Source organism: Acanthisitta chloris, unplaced genomic scaffold (genome assembly GCF_000695815.1).
Source record: "Acanthisitta chloris isolate BGI_N310 unplaced genomic scaffold, ASM69581v1 scaffold24499, whole genome shotgun sequence".
Lineage (NCBI taxonomy): Eukaryota > Metazoa > Chordata > Aves > Passeriformes > Acanthisittidae > Acanthisitta > Acanthisitta chloris.
In genome coordinates this window covers 1-17,542 of record NW_008690141.1, presented here as the reverse complement: position 1 = coordinate 17,542, position 17,542 = coordinate 1, and the positions used below count along the sequence as shown (strand labels likewise).

Genomic DNA, 17,542 nt, shown 5'->3' with positions numbered 1-17,542 from the left:
GCTGGAGATTAATCATGTAATCTGACAAGCAGGCTATTTACCAATAAAACAGAAAAGTTTGCTTTTCAATGCAGACAAAACTGCTGGCTTCTAGGCTTTTTTGATCTTTGTTTGATGGTAAATGGATGAAAATAAGTCTATAAATAGGAATATGACCAGGCCCAGCTTGCTTTAGGTGATTTGATTTTCAAATACTCAAAGAAAAGACAAGTCAAATTCTTGTGATGTGCTAATTCTGTAGTTAGAGACCAAGTAATCCAGTATTACTGTGTCTTGAGAGTTTGAAGAGAACTACGTTAACATAACGAGGACTTGGAAATAAGCTCTAGAAATTGATTTATCTTGGCAGTAATCAGGATGACTGACTAGCTTCTTTAGCTGATTGACTGAAAGAAACACAAGATCATATGGACGCATAAGGAAACCAGAACACAGGTCAGAAGGAATGTTAGTATTTAACTATGCTGATGTTCATACCTGGAGACGGTTATAGACAAAGATCAGCATGAAGGGTTTGTTATTTTTATATAAGGCATTTATTAGCCTCTTGAACCATATATTATATAGAAACTCAGACACTGCAATCAGGTATCCTAATAATTTAGGGTACAGGGTAGGTTTATTTATTCTGATTTCTCTTCTTTGCATGTAATAGTAAGAAACATAATTTTGCAAATGTATCTATACACAAATTAAACAAAACTTGTTTTCTTCATATATAACCCAGGGAAATTCAATTAGTTAGGTCATTATAACATTATTTCATATTTCTTCTATTCATCAATTTTTCCAACCACATGCACCTTATTTTGAACTTCATGTAATCTTTCTTCACTGCCCTTATAATGCAAAATACAGCAGGAACCCCCACCCTCAAAGATCATCTGTGATTAGATTAGTAAGAAGTGCATAGTATGTATTCACATTTTGATAATTTCTTGAAGACTCTCCTCTCATGACCTGGAAGGTCATGGAGTTGGCTTTCACATCTTTAGAGTGAGGGGGCTGTTAAGATCTGAACAGCTTAGCTTTCTTGTTAATCAGGTTAACAGGTTTTACTCCTCAGTTATTGGATCAGCCTTTGACCTTGTTGTATCACTGCTTACACATCCATAATTCAACAAATAGTCTTAATGGTATGACTGGGGAGTGGATCAGAGCTTTCTATGAGAAGATGTACCTCTATATGGTCTTGCAAATCAAAAGAGCAAATAAGAATGTATCGCAGTGGCAGTTGATCAAGCCAGGACCCCATTGCAGTGTTGCCTGTTGGACAGTCGTTTACAGCAAGCAGCTTTTGACATATTATCTTCTGTCCCTTATTATTTCTTTGAAGAATAAAACTTCGATTTCTTAAAGGCAGGAAAGCTCCAGAGGTTTTGTGCAATCAGTGTAATATGTAATAATTTGTTCTGAATGTTGCTTTAAATCTTTGGTTAACAACAGGAATAATGTCTTGGATTTATGGTAGAAAAAATACATTGCACCTTAAAATCTAATAAATCATATTTTTTCTATTGAAATTTTTATTTGGATGGGTATTTTATACCATGGCTTGGTATGAATTAATCAATACTGGAGTCTCGTAGAAATAACCTAACAGACAATTTTTTGTTTGTCTCAAAGTCTTAAAACATTAACAGAATGCAATAATGAATTGCCGTATTAACTTCACAGCAACTTGCTGATAGGTTGTCAGATCCTGAGTTATCTCAGGAGACAAAAATTATCAATTTTTTTTGTGGATATCCCATCCCTGGAAGTGTTCAAGGCCAGGCTGGATGGGGCTCTGAGCAACTTGGCCTAGTGCAAGGTGACCCTGCCTACGGCAGGGGGTTGGCACTAGATGGTCTTTAAGGTCCCTTTCAACCCAAACCATTCTATGATTCTATGAAATTATTAGATTTGATTATAAACCCAAGAGCTCTGTGTAAAGGAGGAATGTGGTACAGATGTAGGATGTCAGTCTCAGCTGCAACCTCCTGCCTTTGAAACAACTAACAGATTTAGGAATCCAGGATGTCAGAGGTGATTGGAGAAGCTTACGTAGGCAAGATACACCATTACAAGACTATAGTCCAAAGTAAATGATGAGCTCCCTGACTCCCTCCACTTCTGATAAGACTTATTTCTATGGGCAGGTTCTGAAGAGCAGCTACTAGCCAGGAAGGTGCCATAGAAAAGCTGTTAGCGCCAAGGCTGCTGTGGAGGCCACTCCACCTTTGTCCCTCATTGCAAGCGATTTTGTTTCTGATGTCATGGTGGTGGGGGAATGGCAGCTGAAACATGTGCAGTTACTTTCCAGCAGAAAGGAAAGGATGTAGGATTGCCCTTAACATAGTACTTGTGTTGTCTTCCCATTTTCCCTCACACTATTATCTCCATGCACTTTAAAATATTAAGACCAACACACAAAACATCAGGAAACTGGTGCTTTTGAATTTGAGGTTAGTTTGAACGTTTTCAAAATGGCTCTTTCAAAATTTAAGGGCTCCTGTCTGCTCCTACTTAATATTACATTCGTGCTGCACATTTTTTCACACTAGCTAGGATATCTTTTGCATTGCACAGCTGGATACAAGAAGTTAGCATTCAGCCCAGCTGCAGAATGGCACATGAGAAATATTTTCCAACACATTGAGTAAATGATTGATACTGGCAGGTGTCCAAGGCTCCATGCAGAAATTGTATCAAATTAGAATGATGATTAGTGTTCTGATTAAGATTTATTACCTTTATTCTACTTTATTAATTATTGTTTCTAAGTCATTTCCTTCAGGACGTCATAATTAGCATATGTTCACAGAGGCACTTAAAAGTAACCAAAGGAAATGGTATAAAAATCACTGTTGATGGCTCAGTTCATTTCAGAGGTACTTAACAATCCATGAATAGTGTTGCAAAACATCTGGTGAAGATGCCGTACGGCTCAGTTGGCTCAGTATTAATTAGCATCATTAGAAGAGAGCTTACTCACAGGTACCCACTCACCTCTTCACAGTACTTCAGGTCAACCGATTTGCCATCGCTGCGAACACAATCGAGCATCCGTGTTTTGATACCATTACCACAGACAGCCTTCTCACTGAGCTGACAGGTGCTCCAGTCTGGAAAAGAGGAATTCATTAGCGTGGCAGACTTTCAGATAGAATTCATAATGATCCGGTCTCTCACTTAATTCTAATTCTGATGGCCTAAAATACTGCTCACAAGCAACTTTTACACGTGCAAAGGCTCATGGAGCCAGCTGCTACATATTTTTGGAAAGAGCAACTTCTACTGTAAATATAAGTGTCATGATGCCTTCCTGAAAAGTTCATATTTGGTTTTGTCTGCATGGATTTTGAGTAAATCACAAAATGATAGGAGAAATAAATTGGAGTTACAGCATGCCCACTTCACCTAAGTTTCAAAGCCTCCATTTAATGTTTTATCTAGATCAAATAGCCTGAATCAGTTTTCAGTATAAGTTCCAGAGCTCCCTCTGGGTAGGAAAGAAATCTGTAAAGTGAATGGAAGTAAACTGTAGTCCCAGGCTCTCACTGGCGTGTAGCACCACAAATACCTGTTACATTGTAGTCATAGTGGTAGCAGTTCTTGTTCAAAGTGCAAGCTTCTGTCTCGGTGGCTGCAGGACAAGGCTTTCCATCCTCTGGTTGTCTCAGGGACTCAGCTGACCTTTCACGCACACTACTTCCATTGCATGGCTTGAAAGGGAGATTGGAAACAGCTTTGATATTCTGGCACCCTGATAACTTTTTATGCAGCATTATAACAACCTTTCAAGTAATCTCTTCACTCATAAACTGGATATTGAGATGCTTAATTTCCAAGTGCTACAATGTAGTGCACCCGAACCTGAATACTCAGAGGTCTCGCAACACATTCTGGTTTTGTTTTGGGGTTTTGTTTTGACATTTCTTTTTGAAATTTTTGTCAGGAAGGGGAAAGGAGACTCTAAATTACCTTTCTATGCTCCATCTTGATCTACAGACTTTTCTCGTTACAGAATAGCGATATTTTTAGTACAGTGACTGTGCTGCTCAGAGCTGGGCTCAAAGACAGACTCACAAGCCACTACCAAAGCAATTCCATCACACAGAAGGCACCCCATACTGAAGACAAACCACTGGGGACATTATAGTCTGTGTTTTGGAAAAATTTCAGTTGGTGGAAAATACTGGCACACTTTATTTGCAGCCAACAATCCACAACCATAAAGATGACACTACAAATACATATTTACATATGTAATCCCTACTCACTTCAGCATCCTTGCACAATACATCATGGATACATATTTACATATGTAATCCCTACTCAATTCAGCATCCTTTCACAATACATCATGGACGAATTTTTAAAGTGTCCTCCTAGAACTATAAATGTGTCACATCAGTATACTTCTTACCAAAGAACATTGAGACCATGATCCCCATTCAGACATAACACAGTCCTCAGGACATGGCAACGTGCATTTTCTAGCACCAAGTGGCATCTCTTCAGGATCACACAGATAGTCCTCTACAGTGTCAGAAGGACCATCCACAGTGTTTAACATGCACCTGGAAAAAAAGAACTGCACATAAACTGCATTTGCCATGGATTTTGTACAGTAACTGTGTTCTACAGTATTCTGAAGCATTTCAACGTGCTGTCAGCACATAACAGAACTAAGTATTGATCTATGAATATATAAGAAAAGCTGAAGAGCTAAAAATAATCCCTGTTTTTACAGATGACAGCCACATAAAGACATGCATATAATTTAGACAGTGCCTATCAGTGATTTGCTGAGAGCTTCTGTGCAGGTGATTTGCTTGACATTAGCTTACCTCTAAGCTGGAATAATGCAAATCATCTATAGGTTAGACATATTCTGTGCATGCTTCAACTGCTAACTTAAAATCTAGAACTATCAAAACTTTTACAATGTTACATGCTTAGTATCAATCCTAAATTTACCCAGATAGTTTATAATTACCAATAGATTAAATTAGGAATCTAGGTATATCTCCACAACCAGCAGACAGAGTCTATTGCACTCACTGAAACTATTCTGATTTACATAAGCTAGTGTTTGGGTCTGGTATATTACAGCTGGACTTTACACTATACATTACACAGAACTGCATCAAATTAAATGGAGCAATAGCTGAAAGCGAAGGCTCTCTAAAGGGAATGAGGAGCAATACTGCTATACCTGACTTTCCTCGTTTGAACACCTTCTCCACAATTCTCTTTTAAATCCACATTGGTCACCTTGCAGACGCTCCAGGGCTCCGTAACCCATATGTACTGGCTGCAGTCACTGTGGCAGGGAACTACCTCATACACCTGGAATCCACATTCAGTGTTAGTTTTGTTGCATACATGGTGGATAAACATGAAATGGTGATCAAACAAAAAAACGTTAATGCTCTTTTTTTGGTAAGAATAACAAATATAAACTTGCTGACCTAGGGACCATAGTAATAATACGAATTAAATACCTGACTGAAAGCTACTGAAATAACAAAAAGACAGAAACTAAGATATCTAATGATGGATTCCCCAGTTTTCTCTGCCACTAAGCCCACTCTACGCCATTTCCACAAATTACATCAACACAACTAACACAAAGTCTGCAACTAGGCTAGAGCAGGAGTACATTTTTAGTAAAATGCTGTTAAAACTTTGCTAATACTTTACTTCTATCCTTCACATCTCTCCTCCACTATTCTCCCCCACTGTTATTAGTGATGTGGTTTTTTATTTATAAAGAGAGGTGACCTCAAGAGAAGCTATACCAGTACATATTGATTAGCTGTATTTATTCATTCTGGATGCTTAAAATCACTCTAGTGTATTGGTGTACCAGCATTAGTATTACGTTTAGACTTAAATTCAAATTTGAAATAGCATCTTATATAGTAATCTATACAGTGCTCCATACACTGTCTCAAACATACATTTCAAAAAAAGAGACAGATAACATAAACATTGGACACAATCAGGAAACACAAGTTAAGGCTATATCTCCATTTCAGAAACTCTTACCTGAGCCTGAAGAATGTGTTTTCATGAACCCAAAAGAAAAAAAAAAAAAACAAAACAGAAAAAATAGAATGATTAGAGTTAAGCATAGGTATTTAAATGGCATTAATTTAGCTTTTACTACAAACGATATTCTGTTACATCTGCAAAGCAAAAGGCATCCAACTTTTCCCCTTGGATCTCCCTTGCTGTCTTGAGGCATTTTGCAAGACGTTTTCCCTTGGAAGAAAGTAAGAGTTTATAAATCACAACTGGCAGGAAGGAACTAAATTACCTAGTCTATTTCTCAGTCCTGAACACATAGTAAAATTGTTTTCCCTTTTGCAAGACGTTTTCCCTTGGAAGAAAATAAGAGTTTATAAATCACAACTGGTGGGAAGGAACTAAATTACCTAGTCTATTTCTCAGTCCTGAACGCATAGTAAAATTGTTTTCCGGTTTTGCCTATAATGAGCATCAACTCTTCACACAGTAGGGAATCCAGTTTCCCTAAGATTAGAGAAAATTCACAGTGTTTTTGGAGGATACTGGACTTCTCTATTAATTGAAAATTTTCTGACAGCATTATGTGCAACAGAGTCAAAGGAATAAATGGAACTGACAGTTCTCATCCTTCCAAAGTTCCCAGGTCCTTCACTATCTTAATTAGGCATAGATTACTTAAAGCCCATTGCCTTCAAATTATCGTATACCACCTAACTTCACATATCATTCTAGGTATCAAGTCAGCACAATTAATACTGCTAGGCAATCCAAGGCATTGTCTTAAACAAGTCCTTGATTTCTTTTCAGCAAGACTGTTCATGTAGAGGGCTGATGGTCTGGTAGTTGCCCTGCAACAAAATACCACCAATCACAAAAAAATAGAATCATAGAATCATGGAATTTAAGTGTTGGAATGGACCATACAGATCATTGAGTCCCAACCCTCCCTGCCACAGGCAGGGACACCTCCTCACTACATCAGTTGCACAAGGCCTGATCCAGCCTGGTCTTGAACACTGCCAGGGTTGAGGCAGTCACCACATCCCTGGACAACCTGTTCCAATGTCTCACCACCCTTATAGTAAAAAACTTTTTTCTAATATCTAACCTAAACTTCCTCTCCTTAAATTTTAATCCATTACCCCTTGTCCTCTCATTGCAGTTCCTAATAAAGAGTCCCTCTCCAGCTCCCTTGTAGGCCCTTCAGATATTGAAAAGTTGCTATGAGGTCTCCACCCAACCTTCTCTTCTCCAGGCTGAACAGCCCCAACTTCCTCAGCCTGTCCTCATAGGGGAGATGCTCCAGTCCTCATAGCAACTTCGTGGCCTCCTCTGGAACAGCTTCAACATTTACATGTCCTTCTTATGCTGAGGACACCAGAACTGCATGTAATATTCCAGGTGAGGTCTCACAAGAGTAAAGTAGAGGGGAAGAATTCCCAGGATTCAATTGGCTTTCTGGGCTGCTAGCTCACACTGCTGCCTCATGGTGAGCTTCTCATCCACTCTCACTCCCAAGTCTTTCTCCTCATTGCTGGTTTCAATTACTTCCCCACCCAACTTGCAGCTGTGCCTGGGATTGCCACAGCCCAGATGTAGGACCTTGCACTTCATTTTGTTAAACTTCATGAGGTTTGCACTGGCCCACCTCTCAAGCCTGTCAAGGTCCCTCTGGATGGCACATCCCTTCCCTCCAGCAGGTCGACTGCCCCACACAGCTTGGTGTCGTCAGCAAACTTGCTGAGAGTGCTCTCAACCCCACTGTCAATGTCGCCGACAAGGATGTTGAACAGTATTGGCACCAGCACCGACCCCTGAGGGACACCACTCACCACTGGCCTCCGCATGGACAATGAACTGCTGACCACAACTCTCTGCGTGTGACCATGCAGCCAGTTCTTTATCCACTGAGTGGTTCACCCATCAAATCCATGTCTCTCCAATTTAGAGAAGGATGCCGTGTGGGACAGTGTCAAATGCCTTGTATAAGTCCAAGCAGATGATATCAGTTGCTCTGCCCCTGTCTACAAATATAATGCCTTGAACACTGAATCTGTAGAGTCTGATATATCACTGTGCAGCTGATCAGTCTATGCACAAGACCACCAGCACAGTGAGCATACTTGGGCCTTCTTTGAACTACATAAGCATTAATTCAGGCATAAAGGTGAGTGGTGAAAATGCATGTTAAGGAAGGTAGTGGACTCTGTAGTCAATTCATTCTTTAGAATTCTTCACCAGACTTTCCAAAATAAGAATAGAAAAGACTTAATTCCATGAAATGTCTCTATATGTCTGATCCTGGTTAGCTTAAGTAGAAATACATAAATCCTGCATATTCAACAGCCTTTCCGGTAACACAAAATCTGGATATCTTGTCAGAAAGCCAAAGGAGGACTCTATATTGCATTGCATATATTAATGGTGTTCTCCTGACCCTGCTGGCATTTTTGTAGCTATGACTGCAGGCCACAGCAGTTGGGTGGTCTAAGGATTGCATAACCACCTGCTCCTGATAGGGAGGCAAATAATGCCTGGAGCCAGAGAAGAGACGGATGTTCTTATTTCCTCTAACAGACTCAGATTAGTCTCTTAATTTGAAATCCTCTGATGATCATTGACATGATTTCATAACAAACCTGACTCTATTATTACTGTAATTATGAAGACTTTTAGCCTAGTGAAGTGAGTACTGAGCAATAGTCATTCAGTTGTAGGGTGGCCTGGCAGGCACCCTTGGCATGCACGGCCCAGGAGGAAAGACACTCAATGTGACATCTAGCATTCATTGTGTTCAGTCCCCCTCTAAAATACAGGCACACATCAGCCCTGAGAGACATTGAACAACTTCTTAACAACGTCTTAAGCATTTTATTTCAATGTTTCCCTAGCCTTACTATTAGAAAGTTTTCCCAAGGCTTAACCCAAATCTGCTTGCAGCAGTCTAAGCCCACTGCTTTTTATCCTATCCATGACGGCCATGGAAAATGGATTATTTCCTCCTTCTTTGCAATAGCCTTTTATGTATGTGCTAGCAGACTGCCAGCATCCTCCCTCCCATCTCCTGTTCCATGGGCTAGACAACATGTCATAGTCTTTCCTCAGGTTCATAATTCTTAGATCTCAGCTTACAGCACAGACCCTCTGTAAATCATAGCTCACATACTTGTGGGCACCAAAGATCCAACCTAACCATTATGCTTTGTAGGTATGCAAATCAGCATGTTATATATATAAGTAATAAATATGTAAATAAACCAAATTACATTTAATAATTGAAATAAACATTCTGAAGAGACAGTACCTTTCCAGTTGAATGAATGTTGGATCACATTCAGATTAAAAATTAGATCAAAATTAGAATGCATGTGTATTTCCCTGCATGTTTTTGAATTGACAGTGAATGTATTTTAAAATGAAAGATACAGCCTCTGTATTCATCAACATCCCTATATTATCCATAGAGCTTCCTCCTCATAAAAGTACTATATTTCAATTTTATATTTACACTAATTGTATTTTTTATATATTATATGATCTGTTATTATTTGGCAAGTACCATGTAACGTTGCCACAAATCAAACTCGAGTCAAAGTACCAGCAGAGGGCAATAGTGTTGCATACAAGTGGCAAACAGACCTCCAGGAAAATCACCTTTCATGCAGAAAAATACAAGCCTATTATGTACCACATGAATATTAAAGAAGGAAAAAGACTTCTGTATAAACTATAATTTGCTCCTATTGAAACACATTCCTCCTAATTTTAAGCATATTTACATGCTGACCCAAATCCAGCAACCCTCACTCTAGTTTGTATTTTGTTAATGTAGATCACAAACTTAGTTTATTAGCTGCAGTTTAACACTTATTATTTTCTAAATTAGAACTAATTACATCCCCTAAAGTAGAAAATTAGATCAACAAGCCATTTTACTCTCTGCTAGCAAAATGTCAATAGGATAATATTAAGTACATGAATTTTTATTCAAATGCATATTGACAGCACATTTTTTTAAAATCTTTGAATATTTACAGAAAAGACCATGTGGCTGTTTAACATGCCTCTGCAGACTAAATTAAATTCAACAGTAATATGAATATAAATCAACTTTGAAGAGCATAAGTTAATTGACAAGGAATGTTTTATCTTTCTAAAACTCTCCAAGTAAAGAAGCTTCAGGGGTTTGGCTTAGACTAGTGCTAAGCTTGGTCCTAAAGACTAAATACTTATTAGTGGTTCAAGTACTCCCAGTGTGCTGTTGGATCACATCTTCTGGCTTAATTTCACTTGAAGAGGATCCAGACTGTACAGCCAGATTGCTCCATACTATAATATCAAGTGCAGTTAGTAGGACAACTGGGAGACTGACTTTGGAAGTGCATTTGTGACTGGAACTGCAGGTGCCACGGTAAGCGAACCCAGAAGGTCAAGCTCCAGTTTGACTAAAACCCACTGAGGGACACTGGGATGATACTGTGTGAGTGTTTGAAAGTTTCAATTTGTTTTCTGTTCTAGCTAAGATGGTCAGGGAATGACACTAAGAATCTTGCCAGTTTGAGCAACTGTATTGTGACATTTTACTCACTGTCATAGAAGCATGGAATAGCTTGGGCTGGAAGGGACCTTAAAGAGCACCTAGTTCCAACCTCCCTGCCATGGGCAGGGACACTTTCCACTGGACCAGGTTGCTCAGAGCCCCGTCCAACCTGGCTTTGAACACTTCAAGGTAGCAGGCATTTACAACTTCCCTAAGCAAGCTGTCCCAGTGCCTCACCAGCCTCAATCTAAAGAATTTCTTCCTAATTTCTAATATAAACCTTCTCTCTTTCAGTGTGAAGACATTCCCCCTTGTTCTGTCACTACATGACCTTGTAAAAAGTTTCTCTCCTTCTTTCCTTTGTCCTTAAGGTAAGGAAGTGTCCTTAAGGTAAGGAAGCTTCTTTAAGGTAAGAGAGCTTCAGAAACATAGTCTTCACAATCTGCATGTAAGAATGTTTTATTGTCTCCAATCGGCAGTTCTGATAATGTGCTAAATTGTTGCAGATGAGGAAGCAATGAAGGCAGATCCTTTGCTGACTGAGGAATTCTAAGCCAACACATATTCTTCCTTCTACCTCCATCTGCCCTTTTTATTGCATTGTATTTTTACAACAACAAACATCACAGCTAAAAGGGTTATCTGAGGTATGGAAAAAGTTATAAAAATAATGTAAATATAAATAAAATTACCTGATTGACGTGATCTAGCTTTGGACAGGGTCTTCCACCATTGTAGGGCTTTTCACGGAGCCATTTAGACCGAACCTTTACCCCACTCCCACAGGATTTACTACAGCGAGACCAGTTGGACCACTCACTGAGCTTGCAGTCTGAGGGGCATGGAATAATACAGGCTTCCTCAATATACCCTGCATGAATGGAAAAGAAAGTGAAATCTCTTCAGCATGTCACTTTGCCACTTCTCCCTGAAGCCCTCGTCTGCCTCATTTAGATTGTCCAAAGTTTGACTTGACAGGACTGTGTGAAGAGAGAGATTTCTTCATCATTAGGGCTAAATTAAATTCTGCAGAAAATTGACACATATAGCTGGAGACTGTGTTAGAGCAGCAGCTGAGCATCCTCACCACTACCTGATTAGGATTCACACTCACCAGATTTCAGCATTCAAACTTTCTGACAGCTACAATGTAATTGACACTAACCATCTCTTGGCTGCATCATTCGTACTCTGTATAAACAATATGTATTTTTTTTTAAGGAATAAAGGTTTAATTAAAGGCTACTCCACACCTGTATCAAATAATTCAATTGCAGTTATGCATCAAAAATCCAACTGAGAAAATATGCATCTTGACAGCCTGGAGCAAGGGAACTTAACACCTTGTGACCTTTCTAAGGCTAGAAAGAAAGAGTGGCCTGCCACATTAATGATCTGCCGATTAACAACCATCTGCCCCCAGTAGCACACTGAATAATTGCACTGAATGGAAAAGCAGATGTTTGGTTTGGATAAGTCATCGGTCCTGAGAGGTTGGAAGGGGGTATGACACAGTCTGCAGGGAGTAACATGAGGCCTCAATTCACAATAAGTGAAAATGTTTTTCTTTCAAAAGCAGCATATGCCATAGCTTTACAATATGGGTCATTTATGCCAATAGTTAAGGGAGAAGCTATAAAATCTCAAATGAAAATCTGGCCATAACTGCATTTTTACTACAACTATATGCTGAACATTTATGAACTTTCATCTCCCCTTTCCTATGTCAGATCTGCATGGTATTTACTGTTGGCAAATGCTCATTTTAGAGATTAAAAAAAACCCTGGTGCATTTAAAAGTGTATTAAAACATTTGATGAACACAGTTGCAAAATTAATACATACTTGGGTAAAATCATTCTCAAAAGATTGGCACAGTTTGCTAGGCATGTTTTCAAATGATTTTCAGGTTCAAAAGTGATCACTATCTTTTCTTCAGAGTTGACATTAGCAGCTTTGTGGTTTTAACCTGTACTTCTAAGTAAAGCTATTCTGTCTCTTCTAAAAGCAGCCAATGGCAACCAATCACAAGGTGTGGAAATAATCAAAACACTTAAAAGATTTCAATTCTATATATACCTATTTCTAGTTGTTTCCTTTAATTTGTTTTAGATATAAAGAAGAAAAGGGTTTTTTTAAAAAAATATACTATAGCAGTCAGAATATTTTATGGTCAAATTCAGGTGATGATTTCATGTTCTATAGCTTTTCTCTGTTTGGAAGTGTTAAGTAGTTAAACATACAGAGCACATCCTAAATTTGAGCACTGCAAAACTACTGCTCACCAAATGTATCTTCCTTAAAATGCCTAGAATGTTATTAGCTTGAATTACAAGCATATTTATTAAATATCTCTTGCCATTTGATAGATCAGCTCAGTGATATTATATGAAAGGGACACTGTGTTTGACAAAATACATTTTTGAAGATCGTATCACCGCATATCAGAGGTGCTGACACAGATTGCCCTGCAGTAGTGAATGCAAAATTGATTACATTTCACCTTACCTGGCATCACTGAGTCTTAGAAATCTGATGCATCCTGTCCTCAGAGCTCTACCCTACACAGAACTTTGCATAAATACCATACTCTCTATCTTCACCAGAAATGAGCTTTCAACAAGCCCTGTCAGGTGCTATGCAAAACCATGTGCTCATATAATCAGGAAGTTACTGAATGAAAATGGACAAAACCAAAAAAAAGTTCAAAGAAACAATACCCTCTGGTCAATAAGTGTTTAGTGATATTTGTTGTCTGACAGAGCTAAGTGAAGATTTTACTGCTTTATGAATTTTCTTGATATTCTGAAATGCTGCCTTTACTTTCAATATAACATCTGAATAATTTTTTGCTTTTTCTGGAGAAACCTTTCAACTATAACACAATTATGCCATTTACCATTTGTTAAACTTCTGTCTCTGGTAATTAAGGTCTGACAGAACCAAATTCAAGTTGCTTTAAATATATTGCACATCCTTAACTAGGTAACTTTAAACAGTACAAGCTGCTTCAGGACAACTTTATTTTAAGAACTTCCATAAACCTCTAAGTTTGCCTTAAATCTCAAATGGATCTTCCCAATCTTCACCAAGATCTTCAAGATACCATGCTATTTTGGGACTTGGATAGCACTTCATAGCCTACCAAAAAGAGCCTGTGTGGAACATGCTAAACTAAAATGATTAACAAATTAGAATCTATTTTCCTTTATTTCCCTTCAGTTCATCCAAACAAGGACAATAAAGTTTGCATTTTTTTTGATTTTTTAGATAATAATAATATTAGGCCAAAAGTTACCAACATATTTAGAATCTTGCAAACAGAAGTTGTAGTAAATACATTATATTATATGCAAGTTGCAGGTAACATTTTAATTACACTGAGCTACAGTTCAAGTGATCCCATAAAATATCAAATGAAATATATCACTACAGCAAGCTTTATTCATAATATCTATGAAATATCTACATAGAAGTCAGCCACTAAAATTGCCTTACCACAGAATACAATAAAGCCAGAACAGCATTGTATTGAAGGAATAGTGACTTAGGAAGAGTTATAACATGGAAAATTGTAGTCTTGCTTATATGTTAATGCATTTTGTAGAGCATGCAGTGGTCTAGTTGACACTGCCCACACATTTTATAAAAAAACAAATACTGAACTGCAATCTTATACTGGGCCCTTAATCCTACAAGCTTCATGGAATAGGTTCTATCCTACAAACTTCGTGGAGCAGTTTCTGCAAACCACACAGCTCTTTTCTATGTCATCTCTAGGATATCTGGCCTATGATACTCTCCTCTCCCTCTTTTCTATTTGCTCAGAAAAACATCAAGACCCAAACTCTCCGCATGAAAATGAAAAAAGAAGAGAACAAGAATGGAATCAATCATTGAAAGCATAAAAATAAACTGCAACAAGGTAGGAAGGCATGGACCTACTGGAAATGTGGAACATTCTGGAGGGCAGAGATAACAACACATTATTATGAAAGATGCAATAAAAGCATAAAAAATTCCTAGCCACTGGTATACTCAGAACACTGGATTAAAAAAAAAAAAGTAAAAGACATCATCAGAATAAAAGTATCCAGAAGGAAGTTTCACAGCTTCTTCAGACATAAAAAGGAAAAGAAAATAAATGAGGGACTCAATGTTTAGATTATATATTAGGAAAAGGTTCTTTATCCAGAAGGTGGTTGGGCACTGGAACAGGCTGCCTAGGAAAGTGGTTGCAGAACCAAGCCTGACAGAGCTCAAGAAGCACTTGGATAATGCTCTCACACACATGATGCAACCCTTGTCTTGTGCAGGGTTGGGAGTTGGACTTTGATGTTTCATGTGGGTCCCTTCCAACTCAGAATATTCTAAGATTCTATGAAGTTACTTTTCATGGCAAAGAGTTAGAAGCCAAAAGAGCAGAGGAAATGCAAAACAAAAGTGAGGCAGAGGGGGAATAGAGGAAAGGGTTAAAAATACAGGGAGAGGGAAGAGGAAATAAATGGCTCAGACAGTAGAATCGAGAGAATTGTAAAGACACACTGCTTAGGGATAGAAAACAAAGAAAGAGGAGAAAAGAAACATCCTGCCAAAAGTAATATTTTGGTGAAGCACAAACAGAACAAAATGCTCTGAAGAGTCAACTCTGGTATTCCCTGACCAGACAGTGAAACATAATGAAACATGTTCTCGAAAATCAAAATAGAGGACAAAGGGAAGAAATAAAAAGACTGTAGCCTCTTATCTTTATTTCATATGTAATTAGTGTGCAGAATGAAAAAGACCCTGTTATATGTGACATCAAAAAGTTGTTGGCATATTCATCCCTTGGCATCTTTTTCTCTCAGGGGCCTCACTATTTTACTCCACAGACTATGCAGCATTTAGCTGTGCCACTGGACTCAGAACCAAGGTAGAAGCAGACTTCCAAATGCTTGCAAATATTGTTTTAGTCAAGAAAGAAGAGTGAATTAAAAAAAAAATAAATTACTTGCTGCAAATTGTTCCACTCCATTTACTACCTATCTAACCGTACTTTTCAGGAAAAGCTTCTCTGGAGCTTGTCATCACCTCAGATGCATTTCCATGTATAAGATGCCAGCATATCTTCTGGAGTGATTGAGGATGATAATCTTCATAAGTTCTTAGCAATCTTCCCTCAAATCCAAGGAAACAGATGTTTAGGAACACTGAAAAGTTTAAAGTCCTTTTTTTGGTTGTTTTTGTCAAATTTCGGGTGTTTGTATTTGTAAACTTTGTTCGCATTGTAAAGATTTTGCCAAGTGAGAAGACAGCATGTTGTTACATAGAAAAAATAAATTAAAAAAGGACACAGAATTACAGAAACCAGAAATATTACATGCAAATGGGACTGGTGATGCAGATGTATAGTGTCTGACATGAAAAGGACATGAATGAGCCATTTTAATTTTCAGCCTTGTTTCCAGTTTGATCAAATCATCCTTGAAAGGGTGCAACTTGCATTAGACAGTATAAAATATTATTGAAGAAACAGACCTCTAATGTATGGGTGAGTGAATGTCTGTAATGGTGGAATATCATCCAAATATATCACACAGACAGGCTGTTGAATATACTTGCAGCAAAACTCATACCAGAGCTTTGAGGCTTAAGAACAGGTGAGGAAATACCAAGGTAGAAATACAATAGATGCAGAGAGAAGAAAGAATGAGAGCAGTGAAATGGCTATGAAGAAGACCTGAGAAAAAGAATGCAAAGGTGACAGTGGAACAGTGAAATAGAAGACCAACACTGTAAGGGTTGAAGATATGTTCTCTGGACATCAGCAGTTCACTTTTTGCCTGCTGTTTCTCATCCTGACTGAAGTCTAGCTGCATGCTTCCTGCATCTCTTCCTTCTCCACACAACATCTGAGGGATGTTGGAGAGCTATCTTGGATTACTGTGGTACAGAGTGCAGTCCCTGCACAGTCCAGAGAAGAATTGGAAAGAGATGTCCATCTCTTAGGACCGATGCCTTTTCACAAGGCAGTAATTTCTCAATTATTTCAGCTCCTATCAGCTGAACTTCACAAGGCAGTGAAATGGGCAGTTGCCTTCCATGAGTGAGAACGTGGCTATTCTGTCATTAAAGATTACTGAACCACAATTTATCAAACGGCTTTGAACCACTAAGAGTATGAACTGAACTCATTAGTAATAGGGAAAAGTCTACTGTTCTATTGCTAATTGGCTATAAAATCTTGACTCCTAGAATAAAGTCATTAACAAATGTGATGGATAATTTGTAAGGGAGGATTTTAATGAACTTCATGCTTTGTCTAATGACAAAGCAGGTTAAATAGGTGGATACAAGATTTTTCCCAACAAACTGCACTTGCAGTGTGCAAGAACAGATCGACTATTTGAGTTGAAGGGTGCAGACATAAAAATCTTACAAAGTGTTTACACAAACTCTTTTTTCCCTAGGACTGAAAGAGTTATGCTCTTGCTTTCAAATGTCATGCTATGCTTCCAAGAAAAAAACCCTACCATGTCAGAATGGTTTATGCTCTTATTATAGATTTTTTTTTCAAGGAAATATAAAGTTCATGGATCTCATTTTCCAGGACAAAAAAATACACAGGTATTTGCATTTCATTTGTAACAGAAGATATGTATTTCTGGAGACTATTTCTGCTGAGCCATGGAAAGATAGGTTGAAAACCATAAGGGTTTTTTTTCTTTTTTTTTTTTTTTTCAGCATTACCCTTCAAAGCCTGAAAACCTGAGAGCAATTGTTAATGTTTAACTATCTTCTGCATCAGTAGTTCTGTCTCTGGTGAACAAACTACAGGTTTTTGGGCTGATGGATTATTGCTTCAAGACCGATGGCCTTTTGACAAGGCAGATCAGTGGTACCATAATGCAGAAGCCTGAGGTAGTATTTCTGGTGCAGGGCAATAGGTAGCATATTCCTAGAGAACACATGACAGGACAAATATGGTATCTTGTGTAT

At 38.2% G+C, this 17,542-nt stretch overlaps 1 protein-coding gene across 1 annotated transcript in view; it reads right to left on the bottom strand.

Annotated features, from left to right (window-relative positions):
- Positions 1-11,432, bottom strand: part of LOC103808908 (thrombospondin type-1 domain-containing protein 7A-like) — a gene marked incomplete at its 5' end in the record, with an annotated part of 29,816 nt that extends 18,384 nt beyond the window's left edge. The window contains 6 exons of the mRNA XM_009081715.1: positions 2,992-3,107; positions 3,566-3,707; positions 4,412-4,565; positions 5,204-5,337; positions 8,145-8,150; positions 11,254-11,432. Of these exons, the coding sequence (XP_009079963.1) occupies positions 2,992-3,107; positions 3,566-3,707; positions 4,412-4,565; positions 5,204-5,337; positions 8,145-8,150; positions 11,254-11,432 (731 nt within the window). The remainder of the gene's footprint in view (positions 1-2,991; positions 3,108-3,565; positions 3,708-4,411; positions 4,566-5,203; positions 5,338-8,144; positions 8,151-11,253) is intronic.
- Positions 11,433-17,542: the final 6,110 nt, after the last annotated feature.